The 23393-nt window shown below is 46.2% G+C and overlaps 2 protein-coding genes across 4 annotated transcripts in view; both read left to right on the forward strand.

Moving 5' to 3' along the window:
* Positions 1–18125, forward strand: part of LOC106488558 (sodium- and chloride-dependent betaine transporter-like) — a 37903-nt gene extending 19778 nt beyond the window's left edge. For 2 of the 3 annotated variants that reach the window (XM_067307372.1, XM_067307381.1), the window contains exons 10-16: positions 159–271; positions 1709–1846; positions 3361–3463; positions 9239–9339; positions 10429–10599; positions 14808–14968; positions 15049–18125. In XM_067307372.1, the coding sequence (XP_067163473.1) occupies positions 159–271; positions 1709–1846; positions 3361–3463; positions 9239–9339; positions 10429–10599; positions 14808–14968; positions 15049–15265 (1004 nt within the window). In that variant the 3' untranslated portion in view covers positions 15266–18125. The remainder of the gene's footprint in view (positions 1–158; positions 272–1708; positions 1847–3360; positions 3464–9238; positions 9340–10428; positions 10600–14807; positions 14969–15048) is intronic. The other variant, XM_067307390.1, reaches the window with a different exon arrangement.
* Positions 18126–18204: 79 nt separating this feature from the next.
* Positions 18205–23393, forward strand: part of LOC106488559 (sodium- and chloride-dependent GABA transporter 1-like) — a 54023-nt gene continuing 48834 nt past the window's right edge. Inside the window, exons 1-2 of the mRNA XM_013947421.2 lie at positions 18205–18587; positions 19179–19256. The gene's annotated coding sequence lies outside the window, so the exon portion shown is untranslated. The remainder of the gene's footprint in view (positions 18588–19178; positions 19257–23393) is intronic.

Below are 23393 nucleotides of genomic sequence, written 5' to 3' on the forward strand. Positions count from 1 at the left end.
CCGATCACTGCTTTTAGGTCCCGATCACATTTTAGGGCAGGGAGCCATAGCAAGATGAGTTTTAAAGCAGGACATTAAATCACTCTCTGAGTTGCTGGGTGGTGGTGGCAGGCAGTGGTGTGCAGGGCGCTCTTGATTATGCTGCAACCTGTTGACAGGTCCTGGCCTAGCTTTCATAGCATATCCAACGGCAGTAACAATGATGCCTGTGTCTCAGCTCTGGTCCTGCCTCTTCTTCCTCATGTTGATCTTCTTGGGACTGGACAGCCAGGTACAGCAAACACCCTCTCCCTGTCTAGCTCCAAGGTGCCTTTTCCTTCTTTGAGCATCTCCTGAGGCCCCTGGGAAAGGAGAGAGTGGTTATGTGCTTTGCTGATATCTCCAATACTTTCCCCAAACTTTCCATGGCACTTTCATGGTGCAGATGCTCAGACCCTGGGCCTTGGGTTGGTGTGATAGGACCTCTGTTTGATATCCTTCTCTGCAATGCATCCATGAGGGTGTCCCAGCTGCATCACCTCCCACCTCTGTGCCAGCAGCAAAACCTTGCGTACTGTGGAATGAGACCTTGGACAGGGACAGGGCCTTCTAGGAAGGGAGCAATGCTCCCTGGCATGGTGGTGCTGTCCCTCACTGGCTGTGTCCCCCCAGGGTGGTCTCCAGTGTGCTCCACTTGGCAGCATTCCCTTCTCTTCCCCTCCCATACCCCCATTACACCAGGAGCCAAACTCAGCAGAGCAGTGCTGGCACGAGGGCAGAGGAGGGTCTCCTGTACACCTGCCAGGCAGGTGCTCTGCTCCAGGCTCTGCTCTGCAGCGCTCAGGCTCTGATCCTGCAAAACCAGCCGCTGGTCTCTGTTTCTCTTTTGGCCCAAGGGTCAAGGTTCCCTCCTACCTCATCTTGCTGACAGTTCTGCTTTGAGCTGGCAAGGCCACCTCAGCAGCGGCTGACATTCTTTGATTTACCCTTGTGGGTGCTGGGTGCTGCAGGGCCGACAATGATGTAGGCATGCTTTGCTTCATCCTGCCCCATGGTCAGCTGCTGAAAGCCAGCATGATTGCCAGTGGTTCCCAGGCCTCCTGCTGTACTTGGGTTGTCACAGACAGTTGTAGTGTATTTTGCAGCCAGTCCTGCTGTACCGGGGTGTGCTTGATTTCAGGGCTGAGTCGTGCCCCCAGAGTCACCTGGCTCCACTTAATTTCCTGGTGGCAGGAGATCTCCTCTCTGTCACAACAGTTTCCTGTGCCTTCTCAGACACTTTCTCATCATGCTCAATGGGTGCAGTCCGTCACTTGCCTCCATATGCCCTGTGTGTTCCTGCTGTGCAACAACATGCTCTGTTGGGTCTGAGGCAATTCCTCATGCATTTCAAAGTTCCTCTCCTCCAGAGGAACCCTTTTAGCTTGCAGCTCCAGAAGTGACTTCATTGATACTGAGCTGCATTTGGGTCCCCAGTGGTTGCAGTTGCCCTTTGATGGAAGAGAGGCAGATGAAAGGAGGAAACAGCATGGGCAAAGCAGCACATACAGCTGTGCCCCTCCTCCTATGTTGGTCTCTCCTCTCTCAGTCTTGTTTCTTGCTGTTTCTTTGTCAAGCAGGCCATGTCATGAAAAAAAAAGGGGGGATTGGGTGGCCAAAGGAAAAAATGACAGTGAGAGAATGTGTGTTCGGGGAGCCACTGGATTTTCTGACCTGATTTCTTCTGCAGTTTGTCTGTGTGGAAAGTATGGTGACAGCTATTATTGACATGTTTCCGGAAGTATTTCGGAAGAAAGGGCGTCGAGAGCTGCTGATCCTGGCCATCGCAGTTATATGCTACCTTCTGGGCTTATTGCTGGTCACTGAGGTAAGGAAGGAATAGCTGTGGTGCAGCTGAGCACTAGAAACCCTGAAAGACTGACCCAGAAGAACATTTAGAGACAGCAAGCTTGTCTTTGATGCTGTTAATTATCCTTCATTTCTAATGCATTAGCTGGTGTCTCTCACAGTCCGTGTTGCTTTTACCCTACATAATGCTAGTGTGCATGCTATAAAGCCTCATAACTGAGCCTTCCACAGGGATGGTCTCACACCCGCGGGACGCCACGTGGCATGCAGTTTTATCTAAATACCAGGCCTGATGGTTAAAACAAGCTGAGCTGCACATGTAGAAGCTCTTGTAAAGGCAGCGATTGTTTGCTGGCTACTCTCCACAAGAGGCTAGGCTGAGGGAGGGAAGGCCAGGGCTGATGAGTGCACCTTAACCTTGCCTGAGTTAGTAGAAGGAGGTCTCTGGGCATGTTCACACAAAGCAGTGGAGGGAAGCTGGCTGGGATGAAGTGTGATCCCCAGGAGAAGAAGCAGCCAAGGTGCATCAGTACGGTGCTATGCACATGGAGTTTGCCCTACGGCAGCCAAATACCTCCGCCTGTATGATGGTGTGCTGTGCCGTGTGTGTACCGCACACCTTGGCTGGGGTCCTAGCGCCCCTCTGCATTAACTTCATGCACTGTGTGGTGACAATTAATTCCCACTGAACCTCTTAGCCACTTCTGAATGATACACCAGCAAGATCCTGGCTAAGAATTTGTCTCAGTTCCCACCGAGATGAAGAGAGCTTTGACTCTGTGAAACTAAATTAAAGGTTTCCATGGTTTTTTTAATGGCTCTTCGCATGGAGGCATCTATTCCCATCACTGCAGGATGTCACATCAGTATGTGGTGGGATGAAGGGGTAACTGCTCTGTTATTCTGCCAGTGTTCAGAGTCCTTGAGTACCACTGGGAAGCATCTGCTTGACTTATGTTTGAAGGGCTTTCCCTCAGAGAAAACACATGAAAATATGAGAATGGGAACCAAATTAGCTGTACCAGTAACTGATTACAATTAAACAGGGGTCAACCCAAAGGTAGAGACAGCAGGAGAGCCACATGCCTCTGCCACCACAGATCTTGGACCCTTTGCGTGTAAAGATGGATGAAGACTAAAATGAGGTATCTGAACATCCTGATTATCATGTGCCTCAGGATCCCATTTTTTTGAGTGCAAAGATCAGCACAGCCACATGGTATTTTGAATGGTGCTAGAAACTTGCTACATGATTTTAAAAAAGAACACACTGGTTTCTGCTCCTGCGGACATAGAAAGCAGCCCATACCAGCAATGTCATAAAATGGGTGTGAAATGCTCTCCTGGCACCAAGTCTGGCTGTCCTTTTGGGACAGGGTGGCTCCTAGTGTGGTCACCTTCAAAAGAAAGCTATTCTTCTCCTGTGCAGTCTCGGTGCAGTCTTTCTGTTGCTATTCCCCTGCTCGTCTTAGTCATTTTTCTCCCATATGGAATAGTCCTGCCATGATTCCCTCTTCTCTAACTCTCCCACAGGGGGGGATGTACATCTTCCAGCTCTTTGATTATTATGCTGCCAGTGGTACCTGCCTGCTCTTTCTGGCCATTTTCGAAGCCATCTGTGTAGGATGGGTGTATGGTAAGTGGGACACAAAGACCTGTGTTGCTCCTTTTCAAGGAAAGGATTGGGGGTGGAAAAAAGGAGGTGGATGCAAAAGACCCATCCTCTCCCTGAGGGGGCATGTAATTACCTTTCTTCTTGTCTGGTTTCCAATGTGTTTGTTCATGATGTTTCTTCACTGCTCCACATTTAGAGTAGGAATGACTTTTCCCTCTCCGAAGCTTCCTCCTATTGCCTTACCTTGTTGCCCTTCCATCCTGCCTTTGAATTAGAAAATAAGCTATGGAGAAGTGACTGCTGTTCTTCAGTCTATCTGTTACAATCTCCTTATATTGCTCCCTTAGTTTAGTTCTGTCAGTTCATTCAACATGAAAAGCTGGGATGCAGGCTTGTTATGTATTACTCCCATTTGCATAGGCTGTGTGAGCAGTCCTAAGAGAAACAGGTGGAACTGATTTGACTCTTGGTGAAGACTGTAACTAAACTACTGAACTGCTCAGAAGCAGGATTCAAACTGACCTCTGTGAACTATCAGAAGAAAACCAAATGCTTTTCAGAGAGTGCAGTAAGAGGAATATCTTGTGATATCCTATGGGAGGTCTCTGGCATGCTCTGTAGTGCCTGGGCAAACAGACTGCAGTTCATCTTACTGAAGCATGTATTGAGACTGTGAGGTCCCAGGTCTCATCCTGCATGATGCAGAGTAGCTGCCCTCTCCTTGGCCTCATGGAGCCACAGGAGCTCTGTATCTGTAAGGACTGTACAAAGCTCTAGTAGTTGCCAGATTAGATCAGACTGTCAATCCACCCAGTCCAGCCCCTGCTGGCTCCTAGCTATGCCCAGCAGTTTATCTGTCATAACCTAAAAAAAAGACTGCAGACAAGAGCTCCATGTTGGGTCTCTTGCAATGGCTGCTCAGGGAAGAGTGCAAGAGTAGAGGAAGTCAGCAATGATACATTTCCAGAATATTCTTCCAGCTGCTAGCAACTTGTGGCCCAGGGATTTCCAGAGCCAGAATAAAGATCTTTGTATTTATTTCCCTCCTGTGAATTTGTCCAGCTGACTCAGATAACATTTATCATCCACAAAATCTTGCAGCAAGCAGTTTCACAGCTTTTTTATAGGCAGTGTGAATAGTCACTTTTCTTTTGCTTGTTTTGAACCTGCCCTCTGTTAGTTCATTTCGTGTTGCCTGCGTCTTGCATTAGACGAGACAGTGAGCAATCAACCCCTGTATGCACTCTTTGCCACTTAAAGTTTTATAGAGGATGCAATGGCTGTAGCACAGCTGTTGATGAAGAAGGTATCATGTTCTCCTAACACTTTATACACGTCAGGAATCAATTGCTAGCCTGGACAGCCTTCCCTCTTACTGAAAAGGGAGCAGATGCAGCCGCTTGGGAGTGACCTCCAGGGAATGTAACAGAAGCATCTCTGCAAGAAAGATATATCCAAGAGAGGTCCTGAAAGAGAAGCTCCCCTGAGCACTTGTGATACCACACGCAGGCCATATTTAAACTGAGAGTCTCCTTCTCTGCAGTCCCCATAGGATTTCTAGGAAGATGGAGATCCCCTTCTCTCTGTAACAGGGCTTCATCAGCACCACACTGGATTACAGTTTAATGTGCAGAACATGCCTTGCCCTTGTTACAGTTGCACAGGCCTCGTTTCCCACTGACCAGCACGGATAACTAATGGCAGAGAACAGCAAGAGGGATAATGCTGCCTTAGCAGCCTGGGAGGCAGATGGAGCAACTGGGGGCTGAGAAATGAGTCATTACCTCACCACTTGGTGTTCATTTGCCCCACTCTGCACAGTGGGATTCTGCCCTCTTGACATTCTGCTTTGCATCCATTGGCCTGATGCTGGGCTGAAATGTAGTCAGCAGGCCAAGGAGGGACATTTTAGTGGAAAAAATATCCCTGGTGCCACTTAATGGGTTTTCTTCAACCTCAGAATTGGCAGGACTGAACCTCTTGCTTACACTGCGAAGAATTACAGCATTTTTGCGAACACAAATATGCATTATGAGTTTCCCCTCTCCCAGCACATACGGCAACCACCCACTGTTTGGCAGCTTCCTTCTGCCTGTCAGGCAGCTGCTGTTACAAAGATCTGAGGATTTCCTCACATACTGCTCTCCTTCTGCGAAAGGATCATGCAGCATCAAACCTGCTGATCACGTTTGCCAGTGAAGTGCTGGAGGTTTTTTGCTTTTTCCCTCTCCCCTGTCCCTTTTGCTTGGGAAGACCCAGCCCTCACATAAGCAGGTATGCTTTCTGAGCACTAGGATCTGCAGCATGACGCCACCAAAATGTGCTGCAGGGAGGATGTTTTCCAGGCAGTCACAGCATGCACATTAGGATAAGCTGTTCCAGGAGGAAGCTGGTTTCCCCACCACTGCAGCAGGGCTGAGGCAGAAGCCATTAGACCTATATAGAAAGCTGGAGAAAACTGATGCCAACAGGTACCTGTGGGTGGCCCCAGGGTGAATCCATGCTGAGTTGATATAAATCTTTCTCTCATACTCACATGCAGAGTAGATCCTAGGAGCTGTGGTCTCCATATCCAAACTGGATCCTCCCAGTCAAGCTTGCACAAGCTATGTGTGCATTACGCTTTCTGATGCAGCTACTACAGGAGATCTTACACCCTTATTTATGGATCATAAGGGGCCCAATCTGTGCACCTGGTACCCAAAGGGTGCGTGGTTGTTGCAGTGCTGTAATCCCTCTGCTGGCAGCATTTTGCACAGGTTTGGCACAGGTGTTGATGCTGCGTATTTGGGACAGTGAGGGAGCAGATACAGGCTTAGCACTAAGGCAAGGAGCCAAGGTCATTACCTATTGAAATCCTGTGGATAAAATTCAGTATAGATGAATGCAAATAAATGCAGCTTGGGAGGAATGATTTGAAAGGCAGAGACTTTTAGGTTCCAAAATAACAGTTCAAACAGATTGTATTGAGAAGTATTTCCTCCAGTGTATACTTGATCTGTGAAACTTGCTGTTGCTGGATAGTGTTTAAAAAAGAAAAAAAAAGAAGAAATATCTTGGTCCCTTTCAGCTTGGATAACACTTGCAGTTGTTATAAGCTGCCTAGAATGAGAAGGGCTCCATAAGGACAAGACATAAGGACATAAGCATATCTCTAGCTGGGTTCGTGCAAAATTTATTCCCATGAGTTTATGATGTTCTAAAATTCAATGATTTACCAGAAAAGGATGTGACATCTTTGAGAGCGTATGGGATTGGTCAGCACAAGAGAGGTGATATTAGCATTCATGGATAGCAACTTTTGCATCTTGGGGATACCCTAGATGCAAACGTCTAGGGTAAACATCTTTATTCATTCCAACAGGAATCTTTTGGGGGAGGTCTTTAGGGCATTCCCTGCGGTAGCTTTATCTAATCCTTCTAATGTTGTGCTGGAAAGGAAGAGGGAATACATGAGTCTTCTGGCTTCTAATTTGCTCAAAAAGCCAATGTTGGCTGATTGAACAGATGACTTCTTAAGCTTGATTATTTTTTCATCTGCCTGTGAAATGTAGAACATGTAAAAACCTCCTGTTCGTATACTCTTTGAGTCCATTCACGTCAGGTCCCATTGTATTTCACTACATCATCTGCTGCCTACAACCCTGGCGATGGAACAGCAGGACATGATGGTTATACTGCAGCAAGCAGGTATAAGGACAGATGGATGCTACTGTGCACTATAACTAATAATATATGATTCAGTTTGGGGGGGGGGGGGTTGGTGCAGGATGGATGTCTGCTGTGTCCTCCTTTTTGTCTGATCTCTTTGTATTTTTCTTTAACTGCTATGTCTCTTCCACTAGATCCTAAATCCAAAATTTGTGATGTTTGACTTCAACAGCATTGCATTGTGAATGAAATTATTCATCATCTATTTAACATCACAGTGTCTTTCTCTGGAAACACTGGTATCATTTATACCTCTCTCTCTCTTTTTTTCTCTAGCCCATGGAAGATTTTGACTTTTTGGAAAAATAAATTGTTTATACCAACCCTCTTTATCACCAATATATTTTCAGAAATGCTATCTGAGGCTTACAGGATTTACAGCGTGGTAGTTTTAGGGTTTTGTTCTCTGGTATAGGCTGGGCTCTCTCACAATGTTGTATTTCCCTTGATACGCCACAGCTTGTATTTTCCTGGAGGCTACTTGTTCACTTACAGACTCAAGATGGAAACCATGAGGTCTTCAAAAAATCTGTCCTCCCAAACCTAAATATGTCAAAAATTGGTTTTAAAAGAGCTTTCCTGCAAATGTTAGACGTGAGATTCAGAAAATAATGCAAAGAATTACAAAAAAGAAAGGCAAAGATAGTATGCTTTTACAGAATTCACACATTTAAAGCAGACATAATACTGGGACTTAATTATAAGATATAAAAGAAAGAAAACAAAATAAAATCCACTAAACCCTAAACACTAGCAGGTGTGGCTAGTCTGGTAGGCATATATTTTGTCCAGCTGTCAGATGTTAAGGGTCTCATTACACTTGCAGGTGGGAACCTTGGCATGGTTCAATGACAGAGGAACACCCTCAAGGGCAGAGCCCTTATTTGTCAGCTAAGTACTCTGATAAAAGTGCGATAGGAAAAACATGGCATTATTTGATACTAGAGGTACTTAACTGGTAACTCTTTCTCTGGACAGGCTAGCTCCAGGTTTTTGTCTAATATTGTTACCCTATTTTACCTGAGGCAATCTGATCTTCTACCTCTGGTTAGCTCCAGTTAGGGTGAGGATGTTATGCCACCTCATGAATGATTCTTTGATTCTTCTTCATTTTACATCTCTTTTTGGCTAGCCTTAGGCTTTTATTCCTCGATGACATCCTACAGCTTACTTAAAGATCTGCTGAAGTCCATTTGCATTACATTGTCTCCTCTGTGTACCATTACACACATTTCCTGTTCGTGCTGGGAACAGGCAGTGCTTAGCACAGCTAGGGTTTGGTCAGTGGCAGGACTTTTAAACGCTCTTCAGAGGTATTTCCCACTCAGGTGCATTATGAAATTCAGGTTGATGGAGCATGTGTAATCTAGTGAGTGAAGCTAATGGGAAGAGAAAGAGGAGATCAGACTCCCACAGACAACTCCCATTGGGCAAGACAGCAACACTTGCAGCTGGAAGATTTGGTAACCAGCAGTGTTTGGACTGCCAGGTTTCCTTGTGCTAGGCAGAAAGTGAAATGGTCTTTGGAAAGTAGACTCTTGATGATAAGGAAAATGCCCAGTTCAGTGGGGAAGATTGACCTGCAATTCCCTGGTGTGAGAATCTTGTTACAGGAGAAGATTTTATTTGGTGTCCTCTGCTTGCTTTCTTCCTTTCAACATTTTGGACTCATGCATTCCCATGTGCTAAGCCTGTGAGAGCTTTCTCTTACTGACCTGTACACCAGACGTACCTGCTTGCCTCGTGCCAGGGGTTATTTCCAGCTGTTAGTGGTACAACAGCTGCATCCTCTCTCTTACAGCTGCTGCCATCTGAAGGATGGATATTTCTTTTATGTCAAGCTTTTTGAAAAATTATGGATAAAGTCAAACACCACCATATGTATTTAGGCATTTAAATTGGGCATTTTGAATGTCAGAAAAGCCAATCACTTGCTGTCATATTGCTAGGACAGCCACTTTTTTGCAGAGAAGAAACATTAAGGATAATGAACATTGGGATCTGATATGAGTAGTTGTTGAAGAAAACAAAGAAAATCTCATCTGCTCATCTCTGTCTTTGTCTCTTTGCTGGTTGGTGGCCAAGGTGCGGACCGCTTCTATGACAACATTGAGGATATGATTGGTTTCCGGCCATGGCCCTTGATTAAGATATGCTGGTTGGTGTTCACCCCAGGCATGTGCCTGGTAAGTACACGCAATTACAACAGTGTGGCATATTTAGACTGGGTTCCTAGATTTGCAGTAGAAAAGGTTGATTTATTTTCAAAGTGATGTTGTAATTTTATCAAATTGCTATGGAGAAACAGAAGTTGGTCCATAGTTGAGGCCGCAATTTGTTTCCTTTGTAAAGCCCTATCTTTTGTCTGGAAAATTAATTGAACCTGAAAACCCTCTTGTCCACTGTGAAGGCAAAGCAAAATGTATCCTCAGAGTGTGAAGAGGTTTGGTCAAATTACTTCTGAATAGAAGACCAGTGAGAATTATCCTTTTCTGAAATACTTGCTTCAGCCTGTGTTTCTGTGGCCCCCTGTGGCTCAGAAATATCTTTCTATGGCCATTTGCTTTATATATTATTAAGCCTCCTTGAAAACTTTTCTGACAACTATATTTAAAGAAAATGCACCCTAAGTTAGGCAAGTTCTTGCCTGTTTTGAATTTATGTTCAGTCTGGCTCCACTGACTTTTACATGATCTCTGAGCCAAATTCTGCTCCTCTGCCTGATGTGGACAGTTGTTTTCTTTGACCTCAGTGGGAACATAGATGGGATCTTTGGCTACAGCTTGCAAAAGATTTCCGGTCCTTTGTGTTTCAGCAGGAGTTGAATGTCTGGGGAGTTTTCAAAGCTAGTGCCTGTTCCATCCCAAATCATCTGAGAGGTCTGTGGTTAGAGGGCCCCGAGAGTGGGATATCTGTGCCCAGGTGGTACTTCTGGAGAGCTTCTGAGAGTGCCAACACAAAGTCCTGACTTTGATATGACTCAGCTGTTGCCTCAGAGTTGCTGGACCCTCAGAGTTGCTGCCAGCTTTGAGTAGTTTGATCCCATAGGAAACCTGAAGGCTGTACATGCTGAAAAGCCTGGCCCTGGCTGTGAGATAACTCCTTGTACAGTCAGCGTACACTAATCTCTGCCCTGCTGCAGTTAGCAAGGCCCGTGCTAGCTCTTGCAAGACAATACAGTCATTGCTATCTAGATCATGCTTCCAGCGTGGCCAGGCTGCCTGTCTCCCTTTGCCCCCTTTGCTCTGGCTATGTCTGTGTTCTTTACTCCTCAGGCAATCTTCCTGTTTTCCCTGATCAAGTACACGCCTTTGAAATACAACAATGTCTACGTGTACCCGCCCTGGGGCTACGTGGTGGGCTGGCTGATGGCACTCTCCTCCATGGTCTGTGTTCCTCTCTATGCCATCTTCATCCTCCTGAAAACCAAGGGACCCCTGAAGCAGGTACTGAGATCATGGTCAACAGGCAAATTGCTGGTGCAGTGCACCTGCTTCTTCCAGACAACTCATGGGAAGGGCTCCAGGGAAAATGCATGTAACACATTTCTCCTTTGAGAAGGAAGGGCATGGGGGTGACCCTTCCCCAGAATGCCCTATAGCTCTTGCTGGTAATCGGGAAGGGTTTGAGGAGTCTCAGCACAGCTTCCAGGAAGACCACCAAACGTCCGGCATCTTCTGTGAGACATTGGGCCACCACATTTGGTGCAATATGTATATATATGCAGAACATTTCTATTGCTCGCTCCACTGGATAGCAGAGTATCCCTTCAGTGTGTGTAATGCCAGAGTGGCTGAGAGAGGTCATGGCTGTGTTAATGTCTGCCCAGCTCACCCCAATGTGGAGAAAGTCCCAGGCATTGGGAGCTTGAACAGGGCATTTCTAGGCTCCAGTCAGCTGCAGCTCCCCAAAAGGCTTCTTGAGGCCACAGGCTGATTGTCTTGATTTATAGTTTGTTTGGTCCCACTGGTCACACAAGTAAAGACGGCATAACATCATCTTTGCTTCCTCTTTCTTTACTGATTTGTACCAGTGCAAACCAGATGCAAAACCAGGTACTGTTTTACCTTTACCTCTTGTCTCTTGTCCCTGCTCCCTTTTCAGTCCTGGGTCAGGACTGTGTTACTTTCTCTGAAGAAATTACACATGGCTATTAAGAGGAAGATGCTCATGTAGCTGCAAAAGTCTACCCTGTATCATACCCGTGCCTCTCTTTCACTGTAGGCATCTTGGCCTTGTCAGAGCTCTGGGCAAGGTCCTAGGAAGAACTGTGCCTGAGAAAATGGTGTCATGGAGATGTAACCCATGATCCATGGAGGAGGACCAGAGTTATATGCAGCACATATAACTTTCAGCACAGTTTCTCTCCCTGTCCTTCCCCCCCCACTGCTGATTGCAGGCTCAGTTGTGGCTGGATGAGGGTCTGCAAGTGAGCGGGGAACAAGAGTGTCTCTGTGGACATGGTGAAGGTGTGCCAGTCACACTGGGAGACATGTGGAGAGGAGGAGTGCTGCTAATGCAGCCAGGAATGAGCTGGGTGTGAGATGTCCTCTTTGGCTCTGCCTCCCCAGGGAAAGTGAATCTGTTCCCACAAGGACTCTTATTTACCGTCTGGGAACTGTGACTTAACAAGAAGTGACAGGCACTGTGGAACAGCAGGCTAATGCCCATCTCAGATTCAGAAGAAGTTACGAGGCAATGCCCAGACAGAGGCAGAGGAGGGGGAAAAGCCTTCAGAGAAATAGTGAGAGAGGCATAAATGATGCAGGCACGGAGGTGGAGGAGAAAGATGATACGATGAAATAGGCTCTTAGCTCCCTTTGACCGTTTAGCCTCCTGGTTACCGCTGGCGGCTGTGATGAGATGAGGGGTTTGCGTGGGAGCCTAGAGCTGTGCACTCCAGAAGTGATGCAGCTGCCTCTGCTGAGAGTTGCATGGAGGGGCCAGAGCTCTGCCCCAGGGTCTGCCCCAGTGACTCCTGGTCTCCTTGGCTAGTGGCTTGGCCTCGCTTTCCATCCATGGGGGTGTAGATAGTAAAGGCACCTGAGTACCTGAATTAGCTTAACGCTCCCAGAGAGAACCTTACAGCCTGCTGTAGCTTTTGGACCAATTCATTTCAACAGGGAGTGGGACTTAAAGACCCTGGAGTAGTAACACTGGTATATAAACATGTACAAAACTGTGTTAGCCAAAAAGGGTCTCTGCCAGAGACACACAGAGGTGTTGCTCATGTAATCCCTTGAAAAAAGGGATTAGTGTAAGACTGAGGTAGTGGCACCCTAGAAAATATAATTTCCCTTGGCAATTGAACACAGCTTTAAGGAAAAGCACCTAAGTACTTCCACTTTCACGACTGTTTCAATTTGGAAATGTAACCTCCTAATATGAGAAAGTCCAGGTGAATTTTTTGCCAAGTTTCTGCGATACGATTTGCTACAAGCTTAGGTCTCAAGTCCTGTCTCTTACAGTCCTCTCCTGTGCTCAAGGCCATTTAGTGGTAATGCATCTTCCCTTTCCCACAGTCAGTCTGAAGAATTTGACTGTGCAACTGATAACATGGTGGACTCTCCACAGCTCAGAGGTTTCATATGTCTATATGAGGGCTCAGAGCTGTCAGTGAAGTAATGGTCCAAGTGTCCCACCTGTTAAACAAGCAATATTTTTTACCTGTGGCAAAGTGCTTTGAGTCCTGGGATGGAAACACTGCTGTGAATGCTTATTTTATGGCACATCCAAGGGACAGATTTAGCCAGTTTCAGACTGAGGGTTTTTCTATTTTCCCTGATTTAGATGACATTAGGTGTAATTTCCAGGGACTTCTCAGTTACATTATTATGAAGAAACTTCCAAGGACATGGTTTAGGAAAGCCGCCTGGGCTGATTCAGGGGAGAATCAAAGCAAACCATGCAATATGTTTTTGAATATTTACTCCAGTTTTGAAGAATGTTTTTCTCAAAATTTACCTGTTCCTTTTTTCCAGTCATGCCCCACAAATGTAATAAATTAATTTACTGACACAAATGCTTCCAGGTACAGTCCATTTCAACTGAATATTGCAAACCATTCACTGAAAGCAAGTTTGTAATTGGTAATTACGATCAGTCACTGCAACAAACTGATTCCTCTTGTTACAGTTGGTTGACCAAGAAACACAAATATTGCTTCTTAATGTGTCTGATTAAGACAGCTCAAGTTCCAAACATTGAAAACATGCAATGAATTGCTCACAGAGAAGCTTTAGGCCAAGACTGATTTCAGAAATTATGGGACAAATACTTCTGAATAAATAAGAGAAATCCTGAATTCTGGCAGGTGTTTCACAATGAGTGGAAGTGTTTGAAATTAATCAAATGAGTCTTGGATGAATTGCCTGCTCTGCTTGTGATGTGCTCTGTAAGTGAGGAGCGTACACTGGCCTAAACAGTCTGTGAGGGGAAAAGTTAGTAACTCTGAAAGTCAGTATTCATCAGGGAAATGATATGCCACCCCATGAAGCTGGGCAGGTGGCTGCAGGACACAGCAGATTACTGGGCTGTAGCAAGGAGCTCAGGATCTCGGGAAGGTTTGTGGTATCAGTGGGACTTCAAAAACACAATAAGATCAGAAAATTACAGCTGCTGTCTCTGTGGGTTGAGAAAGGTAACTTAACACATTTCACCCAAACAGCTCCAAGTTCTTTGCACTGTTTTTAACAATAAACTGTCCCAAAGGCCAGTAAGCTGGGACAACACTAGGGGATACCTGCAGGGCACCCCTCTGCAGCAAGGGCTGCATTGCAGAGGACAGGGACAACCCTGCATGCCCTGACCAATGTAGCTGTGCCCAGGAGGCATGGTGGGAGCTGGTGTGGGGCACGACAGGTAAGTAACCTGTCGGAGTAAGATCTGTGAGCCTTGTTTCTCCTGGGGAGAGGTGGTGAGGGAATGAGCTGTGATGGTCCCCCAGCGAAGGGTGGGTGACTGATCGTGAGCCCTGCCTGCCCCGCCACGGTTCATCGGGCTGTGAGAGGGGAGCTGAGCCAGTGCTGTGGGACAGGAGCTCCTCATCACTGGGAAGGCAATGCTGTACCAGGGGAGGACTGCTGGGGTAGGTATCACCATATGACCTGTTTTATGGGAACTGAAATGAAGGGGGCAGTTGTTTAACATCCTGACTTTTCTATTGCTTCCGGCCAGAGCAGTGGATGCCCATCTTTTTGTATGGGCCAGACCATTTTGAAAGCTCCACAGCTCCATCAAAGTCAGTGGGAAGCCCTGCTGCTTGGCAAAAGAAAACAAATTGGGGTTTACACAGTTTTTTCCATGACCACAGAAAATGTCTGTGGTGAAATCAGGGGACTAGAAGTCATGGTAGCTAGTCACTAGCATCTCTCCTCCCAGAAATATGTCTGTGAGGAGCCCTGTGTGTTCGGTCAATAGTCCGTGGTGTGGGTTTGAGCCCAGAGACAGAATAATTGTCACTGAGACCACTTAAAGGTAGGAAAACAAGCCTGCTCTCTTGTACAGCTATTCAGTGGGAAAGGAGCAGGAATTTGGGAGCATTAGCTCTCCAGATGCCTTTGCCCCCAGCAATTGTTGTGGATTGCTATTGGGTGTCACTTTGTTTATCAGCTTAATTAACAGAGACTTCCTCTGTCTGCCTGTCTCTCTGCAGCGGCTAAAGCAGCTCATTTCGCCAGCAGAGGATCTGCTGCAGCCGAAGAAGCAGCATGCGGCTGGGGTGCCCAAGTCCTGGGATGTCTCCCGGACAGAGCACAAAGGACCGTCCCCTCCCATCAAAGAGATGCTTGGCACCACAGAGAGAGAAACCCACTTGTAAAGCACCAGGGATGTCTCCTTCGTATTCTGAATTGATTCCCTCTCTCCTTCCTGAAGTAGTTTCCTTTCTCTCCTAGGCTCTTCCCTTCTCTCCTTCACATCAGAGACAGAAACATCTGGGACACCCTTTCTTTCTGGCTGGCTGGTGGCATGGACTGGGCCAGCATTTCTTTTGGCACCTTGGGGATGGATCTCCCTGTCAGCACCCGGGAAGAGAGCAAAATGATTTTGTCAGAGGTGTCCTCCAGTGCTGACACTGGGGAAAAAGGGAAAAGCAAAAAAGAAGCATATTAACCAAAAAGAAAAAAATGCAGTCATGCTGGGGGGAAGAAAGGAAGCCATAGTGGTAAGAGAGAGCAAAGAATAAAGGCATGCAGGAGCAAAGTCAGGGATGCAGTGGCACAAAACGATGGGACTTTAGCACAGGAAATAAGTGAGTTGGTTCAGAAGTACATAAGAAGCTGGAGGATGACAAAGGAAAGTGCATTGCTAGGTCATCTACATACAAGGGAGAGGGAGCCAGTAACATATGATAGGCAATGATAAAAGGAGACTGCAGCATTAGTAGTTACAGCTTTGGTTGTCACGAAAAAGGAAGAGAGTGACAGGGTGCTTAATGTAATCATAGTTATTGATGAAGGATTTCAAGGCAGTCTCAGAATGGAAAGGGATGAGGAATAGCTATCTAGATGACTTGCTTTATTCAAATCTACATGGTCTAGTGAAAATGCATCCAAGAATGAAATAGCTGAACCTTTGACTGTTCTTTCGGAAAATCATGGAGTGCAGGAAAAGTCCCAGACCAGTCAGTTAAAAATGAACTGCAGCACAGAAGGGAGAAATGAAACCCCAGGGACTGCACACCCACAAATTTAACTGCACTGCTGGGGCATTTTTTAGAGGAATTAATAAAGGAGTTGATGGGCCTGATTCGTACTGTAGAGTAGCTTTAGGGCAAGGGCGGGAGAAGGAGTGTTCTCCCTCAGCTTTGCTGCAGCTGACTGCTCAAGGGATAGGGAAGACAGATAATCGGGCATAATGATCATAAGCTCAGGAAAGATAAAGGGATAATTAATAGGTAAGATGGGTTCACTGGAAACAGATTGTGTCAGATTAAAGGTCTCTAGTTGCTAGGGTAGTCATGAACGTGACGCAAAGGCTGGGAGGTATTTCACTTGAATGCGGCATTCGGTACGGTTTTATACAACATTGTCCTGTGGAGACTGGGATTTTATACAGCGCAGCTGTAAAATGCAGTGCCAAAGCCTACTTGAGTGCATATCAGAATTTCACAGTTAAAATCACAGGAGAAGACAATGGTAGGATCTCCTCAGGAGCTTTAACGTGCTCTGTGGAACACATGCCGGTGGATGGCTATGTTGCAAAACCGTATCAAACCATGCAGGAAAGTTGCCATTAAAAAGAATCACAGATGCCACAGGCTCCTGTCCCACTTCTCCTTTACCTTGTTCCTTGTTCCAAGTAATTACTTGTCCCTGTGCTATGTGGAGATAAACCACCAGTGCTGAATGCAAGCGGGAAATTCAGGCCTCATCTGTGCAATGCAGTACTTTTTCCAATTGCTATGGGAACCTTATCTTTTGCAATTTTCTGTGCGTTTAACTGGTGAGTTAGCATAGGGCAATTTTTCCGCTTTTAATTTCCTTTCCTTAAAAATTAAAATTAAAAATTGCTGGTGAAATGAGCACTAAAAGGCAAGTATCAAAATTCACACCTCTCTGGGATGTTGTAATTTGATTGGAGATGATTTACAATAAAGGTAGAGATAGCTGGCAAAACTCATTCTTGGTTCCCTGCAAAGGACTGCAGCATCACATAAGACACTATTTATTTTATTTTTTAAGAGCTAAATGTCATGTTTTAGCAGACTTTGTGGGAAGAGCTTAAAATCCAAGGGCTTGCAGTCAGGCCTCATGGTAAAAGTATTTTGTTTTTTTCCCCTCTCCCTCCTAGTGGCTTTGGCCCACGGGTATTTGGTGTGTTGTTGCCCATGATTTGGTGGGCTGAGTAGCTCCCAGTGGAGTGGCTTCTCACACAGCCAGAACACAAGCCAGCAGCTGCTGCAGCTGGGGCCAGGGAGGGTATTGGTTTTGAGAAAGAAAAACTCTTCTATTTTTCAAGCAACAAAATGAGAAGTTAAGAAGCAGGATTAGGACTTGGTATCTAGAGTCAGTCTTAGGCCTTTACATGGGTTTCTTGTACAACCCTTGGCAGGACATTTAACCCCTTTGATCCTGTTACCATGCCTTTAAGATGTATGGTAGTGCCATACTGCCAGGGTGGTTGGGGAGATGTGTGCAGTCCTTTTTCTGAGGTAATCTCATAACACTGTGAAAATCAGAGATAAAAGTAAACCACTTCACACTTTTTGGTGCAAATGTGGGGTTGCATTGTTGAAAATAACTACTATATGAACTGGTTCCTCTATTGAATATGTATAATCTGATAGCAGTGTCCTACCTCTGCTAGAAAGTAGCTTATTTGAATGAAGTCATAAGGGGCACTGCTGTCCCCATTGAAAAAAATTACAAAATTGCCAAGATTAGGAAATTCATCCAGCCACTGTGAATGGGATCAACAGAATCATGGGAAGTTTAAGAAGAAGCTCAGTGACCCAAGTACACCTAGTTTGGAGAGCAGGGGAAAAAAATCAGTAATGGCCTTTTTTTTTTTTCTACAAAAACCCTAGCTTGTAGGCATAGAGACCAAATAACAGTTTACTAAACTTGCACAAACATCTCTGTGGGCATTGTTGGAAACCTCTGAATCTATCTGAAGGGAAAGTGCTCCCTTTCTACACACCGCCAGCTTGCAAATACACTGTTAGAAGGGATGGTATTGAAAGAAGACAAAGAGAATTTTTCTCTCTAATTATTGATACCCAGCCAAGAAGTAATGCATTTAAAACTGAAGTAGATGAGAAGTTATGAGGTAGCTGTTCTCTGCTGCTCCTGGTGGTCAGACAAAAGGCACTGTCTACAGTAGAAAGGACACACATCCTTCAAGCATCTTACTATTGGGGGGGGGTGTTATTTGTTGTTTTTTTTTTTTTTAACTAAATGATCTTTTCCCCCCTCTCTTCAGAAAGGAAAACAGCAAAATCTTTTGTTAAGAAATAAAAGAATCCAAAAGGTCTTGAATTTTCTTTTCCCTTCCCCTTCCCTCATTCTCTGTTTCTTTTCTTCCCATTTTTCCTGTTCCCTCCCCTTCAGCCCTCCCTTCCTCCTTTTACAGTGGCAAATAGAAAAATGAGGAGAAGGAACTAATAGCTGCAAACTTTTACTGGAGAAAAAAAAAACTTGAAGAAAGAAATATAAAACCAATGGCAAACAAGCCAAACAAGATGATGATTTGTTATTTGTTGGTCACTGTCAGCAACATTAGCATCTCAGAAGAGAGCCTGGACCAGAGGAGGAGTTGGGGGTTTTCAGACATCCTCTAGCCAACGTGCTCTTGCCCTCTGCTGCTGCTGAATGCCTGCTGCTGCCTCTGCTGTCTTTACTGAGGAGGGCAGGAGGACTCTTGAGCTGCCTAGGATGAGGCAAATCCAGAAAGGCACCTACTCTTGAACTGGCAGGGAAACTGCAGTGTCCTGGTGAGGATTTTTGCTTGTGTGGGCCTGCATAACCCAGCTGAGCGCCATGGCACAAAGATGGCCAAGGGCCAGTGCCGGCTGGCAGGGCCTTGTTGCCGCGTGCCTGAATGAGCTCCTTCTCAAGTCCTTTTTGAAATTTTGTCGTTGTTGTTGTTGTTCCTAAGGGAAGTGTGTAATCTGTGAGTCTCTCTCCTTAAAACCTCATCAAAATGAAGGCGGTTCATGGTCCTGGCCAGACCTGTCTCTCCTGTGCTTGGGTAAGGGAGAGAGAAGTTGTGGCATCCCTCAGGCAGCCCTGGGGCTAAGCTGGCCCAGGAGCCTCCCAGGGAGCCTCCCTGTCCTGTGCAGGCCATGGAGAGCTGCCTCCAGGCCCTGGAGGACCAAATAAAGCCCTTCTCTTTCCTTCCTGGAGAAGGAGATCCTGTTCAGCTCTTGGGGTCAGGTATCAAGGCTTGGGTCACATTAGCCAGCAAAGGTACTACAAGCCAGGTCTGGCATCTACACCATGGGGATTTTTCATGGTTTTTGTAGAATTCTTGCATTTCTACCTTTGTCCAGCACAAAATAATATATTTTTCTTCTCATTTTCAGGATATCTTCAATTTTCATGACTCCAGCCATGAACACAGTTTTTTTGGTGGAGGAGACACGCATTGGCATTTGATTGTGGTAGGGGCTCAGCTCCCAAACCCTGCCCCTGCCCTAATGACCATGGTAGCCTGAAGGCAGGGGACGGTGACCTGCTGCAGCTCCCAGTCAGCTAAGGATGCAGCTATGCCCTACTCCAGCCTTAGTTCATCTTGGCTTTTTGGGTGGACAGAAACTGTGCCCAATATAGCCATAGCACAGCAGATAGTTACTTTTCTTAGCTACCAAAGGGTTGGAGCTGTAGGTCTGTCCTGATTAAAGCTCTTGATTTCCGTGGTTCTGTGAATGTATTGCACCTTGCCAAGAGCCAGCAGAGGACAAAAGGCAGTAGGGACTGAGCTGGAGTAAATGGGGCATTTTTGTTTGTGGAAAACCTATGCGAGAGCAGGTAAGACTGATTCCTCAAATGCCAGCAATATTGGCTTGTGCTTGTGCTGCGTGAGTTATGGGTGCTCTGTCTGCAGCCACTGTGTGGTTTGTGTTTGAGTTTGGGAGTTTGCTGGGGCTGCCAGCATGGAGCAAGCATCTCCCAGTACCCAGCAAATTGGTTTGCTCTGACTAGGGTAGTGGCTGAACTGGAGCAACTGAGAGAATTGGGGGGATTCGTAGGTGAGACCCGTGGGGGCTGTTGTGGAGCTGCCCGTTCCCACCGTGGCAGACCGTGTCCCGCTGAGGACCCCCAGCCAAGGAGCAGTCCTGCTTGGGAGGAGGGCTGTCATCTCTTTGGTAAGAGTCACCATCCAGCTGACACCCCACTATCCCTTTGTGCTGAGGATACTCCTGCAGCAGAGGTCATCTCCAAGGGCAGGAAGATGGTAGTTGATTCTGCTATCAGACATACAGATAGCTGGTTTGTGTTGTCCAAGGGGACTCCATGGTAACCTGCCTGCTGGGCATCAAGCCCAGGCTGGGCAGCTGAGCTTGTGAGATGCCTCAGTACATTGCTTGCAGTGGTGGGGGAGGACTGGATGGTTGTGGTCCACACTGGTACCAAGGGTGGAGGGAAGGGTGAGGGGGATGTTCTGGAGGCTCAATGCAGATGGCTAGACAGGAAGCTGAAGATTAGGATTTGAGACCTGAGGGGCTGAAGAGATGTGTGTACGCTACCATTCAGTTCCCTCCACAGGCTGCAGAAAAGGGATGAGGCATCAAAGACTTTATTACCAAATCTCTTGCTGGGGCAGAGGCAACAGAAGAAACTGTTCTAACAAACAATGCTTGCTTTTTTGGTTTGGTTTGGTTTGTGGTTTTTTGAACCCAGAATAGCCTGACCCGTTGAATGCTCTTGGAATGTGATTCTGACCCATGACCTGTCTCTGCAAAGGAGGACATATATTTTCAGAGCTGTCTGTTCCGGTTTGTCAAGCCTGGGCTTGGAAAGTCATGTAGAAGGGAAAGGGATTCCCAGGGACAAATGCTTTCAATGGCTGTGGAAAGACAATTGTGGGCAACTCAGTCCTGTCTTGCTTTTGGTGACATGCCAAGACTATGCTGTGAAATGCAGTCTCTTAATCTTTTTCTCCTCTTTCTACAGGCTGTATAATAGTTTCCTGCCCAGTTTGAGTTATGGCCAGGACAGGGAACTTTAACCCATTAATAGACTAGGGTGGCTGTTCTGGATCAGAGGAGTGGTCACTCTTGTTCTTTCTCTGCCAGTGGCTGCTAGACTTTTCCAAAATACACTTTATGGAGTGTGAGGTTTGTGTTGTGCTGTGGAGTAGATAATGGTCTCTTGGAGAGGTCTGACTGATTAGAGGCAGCCTGGTGGCTTTCTCAAGCTCATATTTCATCAGTAGTTCTTCTTCTCGTGGAGAAATAAACCCACCCTTACCCCTCCAAACAAGAAACAACCTGTCACTTTCCTACATCCTGGAGAGCAACCAGCACCATGTCTTTCAAAGTGAACATCCCCTCCCTGTGTACAGATTTCTCTAGATTTTGAGTGGGGATGAGCTAATTGCACTGAGCAGGAGACTGGTGTTCCTTGGCAAGTCTCCCAGAGATCTGGAGTGCTGTGAGCTGGGACACTGCAAGCAACTCTCATGTGGGCCCCCAAAGCTGCTAAACACAAATCCTACTCAGTGGCAATGCAAAGTGCCTTAAACTGGGAACTGTGGGTTAGTTTCTCTGGTGAGAGTTTAGGACTGCAGTAGGCAGACTGTCAACTGGAAGTGGCCTAGTGCTGGGGTTTAATACCATAACTTAAGGGAAAGTGTTCAGGCATTTCTATTTTCTGGGTTGCTCTTTTGTATGAGGTATGCCTTCTTCAGATGGGCCAAGGGGACCATAACTCTCATTGGCAGTGTATTGTCAGTCACATAATAGGGAATGGCCACAGAGCCCTCCTTCCCCACCCCTCATGCAATCCTGTCCCACCAGCTGTGCCTAAGCAATGAGTACCAGGCACAGGTATCTGTCCTGTTGCCAGCACTGGGCTTTCCAGTTCCTGGCTGCTTTTGTAGAGCTCAGATTTAAACCTGATGCTTAACTAAAGAGTAAGCTACTGGCTAAGAAAAACTGGAGCTCATGGACAGCTTTAGTTGTCCCGTCTCAAAAAACCTTCCCTTCCAGGAGCCCAAGAATGGGAGTGTGTTTCTATATTTGGGAGAGCGGTACAGGTCAGGCCTACTTAATTTCCTTTCAGAGTCTGTGGATGGCAGATGTTCAGGCTTTGAGAACATGTTGGTTTTGCAGTGACAAGATGGGAAATGGCAGGTTATAATTAAATTCTCTTTTTTACCTTTTGGTGAGTTACCTGCCCTACCAGTGGCTAAAAGAACCATCTTTTTAAAGTAATTTGGTGCCTAAAGTTTCTGAAGTTTTACATAATATAATTTTCTATATGAACCAAAGGGCCTCCACCCTGGCCTCTTCTGCAGTTCAAGACAGCGGTGGCGTTTCCCTTGTATTTGGGGTGGGAGAGCTCAGGACCACTTTCCAGCTTCCCTGGCCTCCAGGCAATTAGAGTTAGGGTTTATTAATAACGAAGATGGCTCCTTCAAACACCTCCCTTCTCCCGTTCATCTTCTGAGTCACCCAAACACTTTTAAATCTGAGTCCTAAGTGTAAGCCAGGTTGCCCTGGTATGTGCAACCAGTCCAGCCTCAAGCGGGATGACAGTAACCCAGAAGTGGGGGCTGATGCTGGGCAAGAAAGTCATAGAGACCATCATCCTCTGTGACTGGGGTCTAACCTGTAAACTTTATGCGCTGTTGGTAGCTGGGGATGCGTGCTGCTTTTCCTGAAGGGAAACTTTTGAATATGCATCTGTTCTGTTGATGCTGATAGAAGCTGCTCAGTTACTTCTGTGGTGTTTCTTCAAGCCAGCTATCACAGCCTGCAACTGGTGGCAGGCAGTAGCAAAATGTTTGCTGATCAATCCTTGGGCTCCCACAGAGTCTCCTATAAAGACAGAAAAGCTGAAATGGGGTTCCTTTCAGAAAGTTTGAGATATTGATCTGACAAGCTGCATATCTCTCTGTGCGTGCATGCATGTCAGGGTAACTGAGGGGGAATTTCGCTTTGGTATTTTCTGTGTCTTAATTGCATGAAACTGATGTACACACTGTGGCAGAGCCCTGGCAAGTAAATACGTCTCTGATGGCATTTCAAGTTTGTGAGCCTGTAGACCCCGACTATAAATAGAGGTAATTCATAATCTTGGTAAACCTTTCTGAAATTTCTTCCCTCTCTGGAAGAAAGGGAAGGGTATTTCATTCACCCTGGGCTGAGGGGTCAGCAGCACCTTTGGGTTGTTCTGGCCCAAGTCCCACCAACAGGCTAATGTATGGCCCATCGAGTGATGGCAAAGCAATTTCCAGCCATCCGATTCTATTGCTGGAAATGTGTCTTCCCTGAGGGGTGAAATATGATTACTGAAAACAAGAGCTCATTTTGTGTCTGTGCATCAAATGAGCAAACAGCAGCAAGGCTCCAGGCTGGAGACATTTTCTCTCACCCAGGCCACTTTGTGCCCCTTCCTCTCCCATTCACACACATGCAGACATACCCATGCACAGAGGTGCATGCACAATCTCTTTCTAGGTACTCCACTGATGTAAATTAGATTCTACCCGCATGGGGCTTTGCAGAGGGTTCAAGCCTTTGCTTTGATTTGGGATACTCCTGGTCTTTTCTCCCCTGCTTATTCACTCACAA

Source organism: Apteryx mantelli, chromosome 1 (genome assembly GCF_036417845.1).
Source record: "Apteryx mantelli isolate bAptMan1 chromosome 1, bAptMan1.hap1, whole genome shotgun sequence".
In the NCBI taxonomy this organism is placed as follows: domain Eukaryota; kingdom Metazoa; phylum Chordata; class Aves; order Apterygiformes; family Apterygidae; genus Apteryx; species Apteryx mantelli.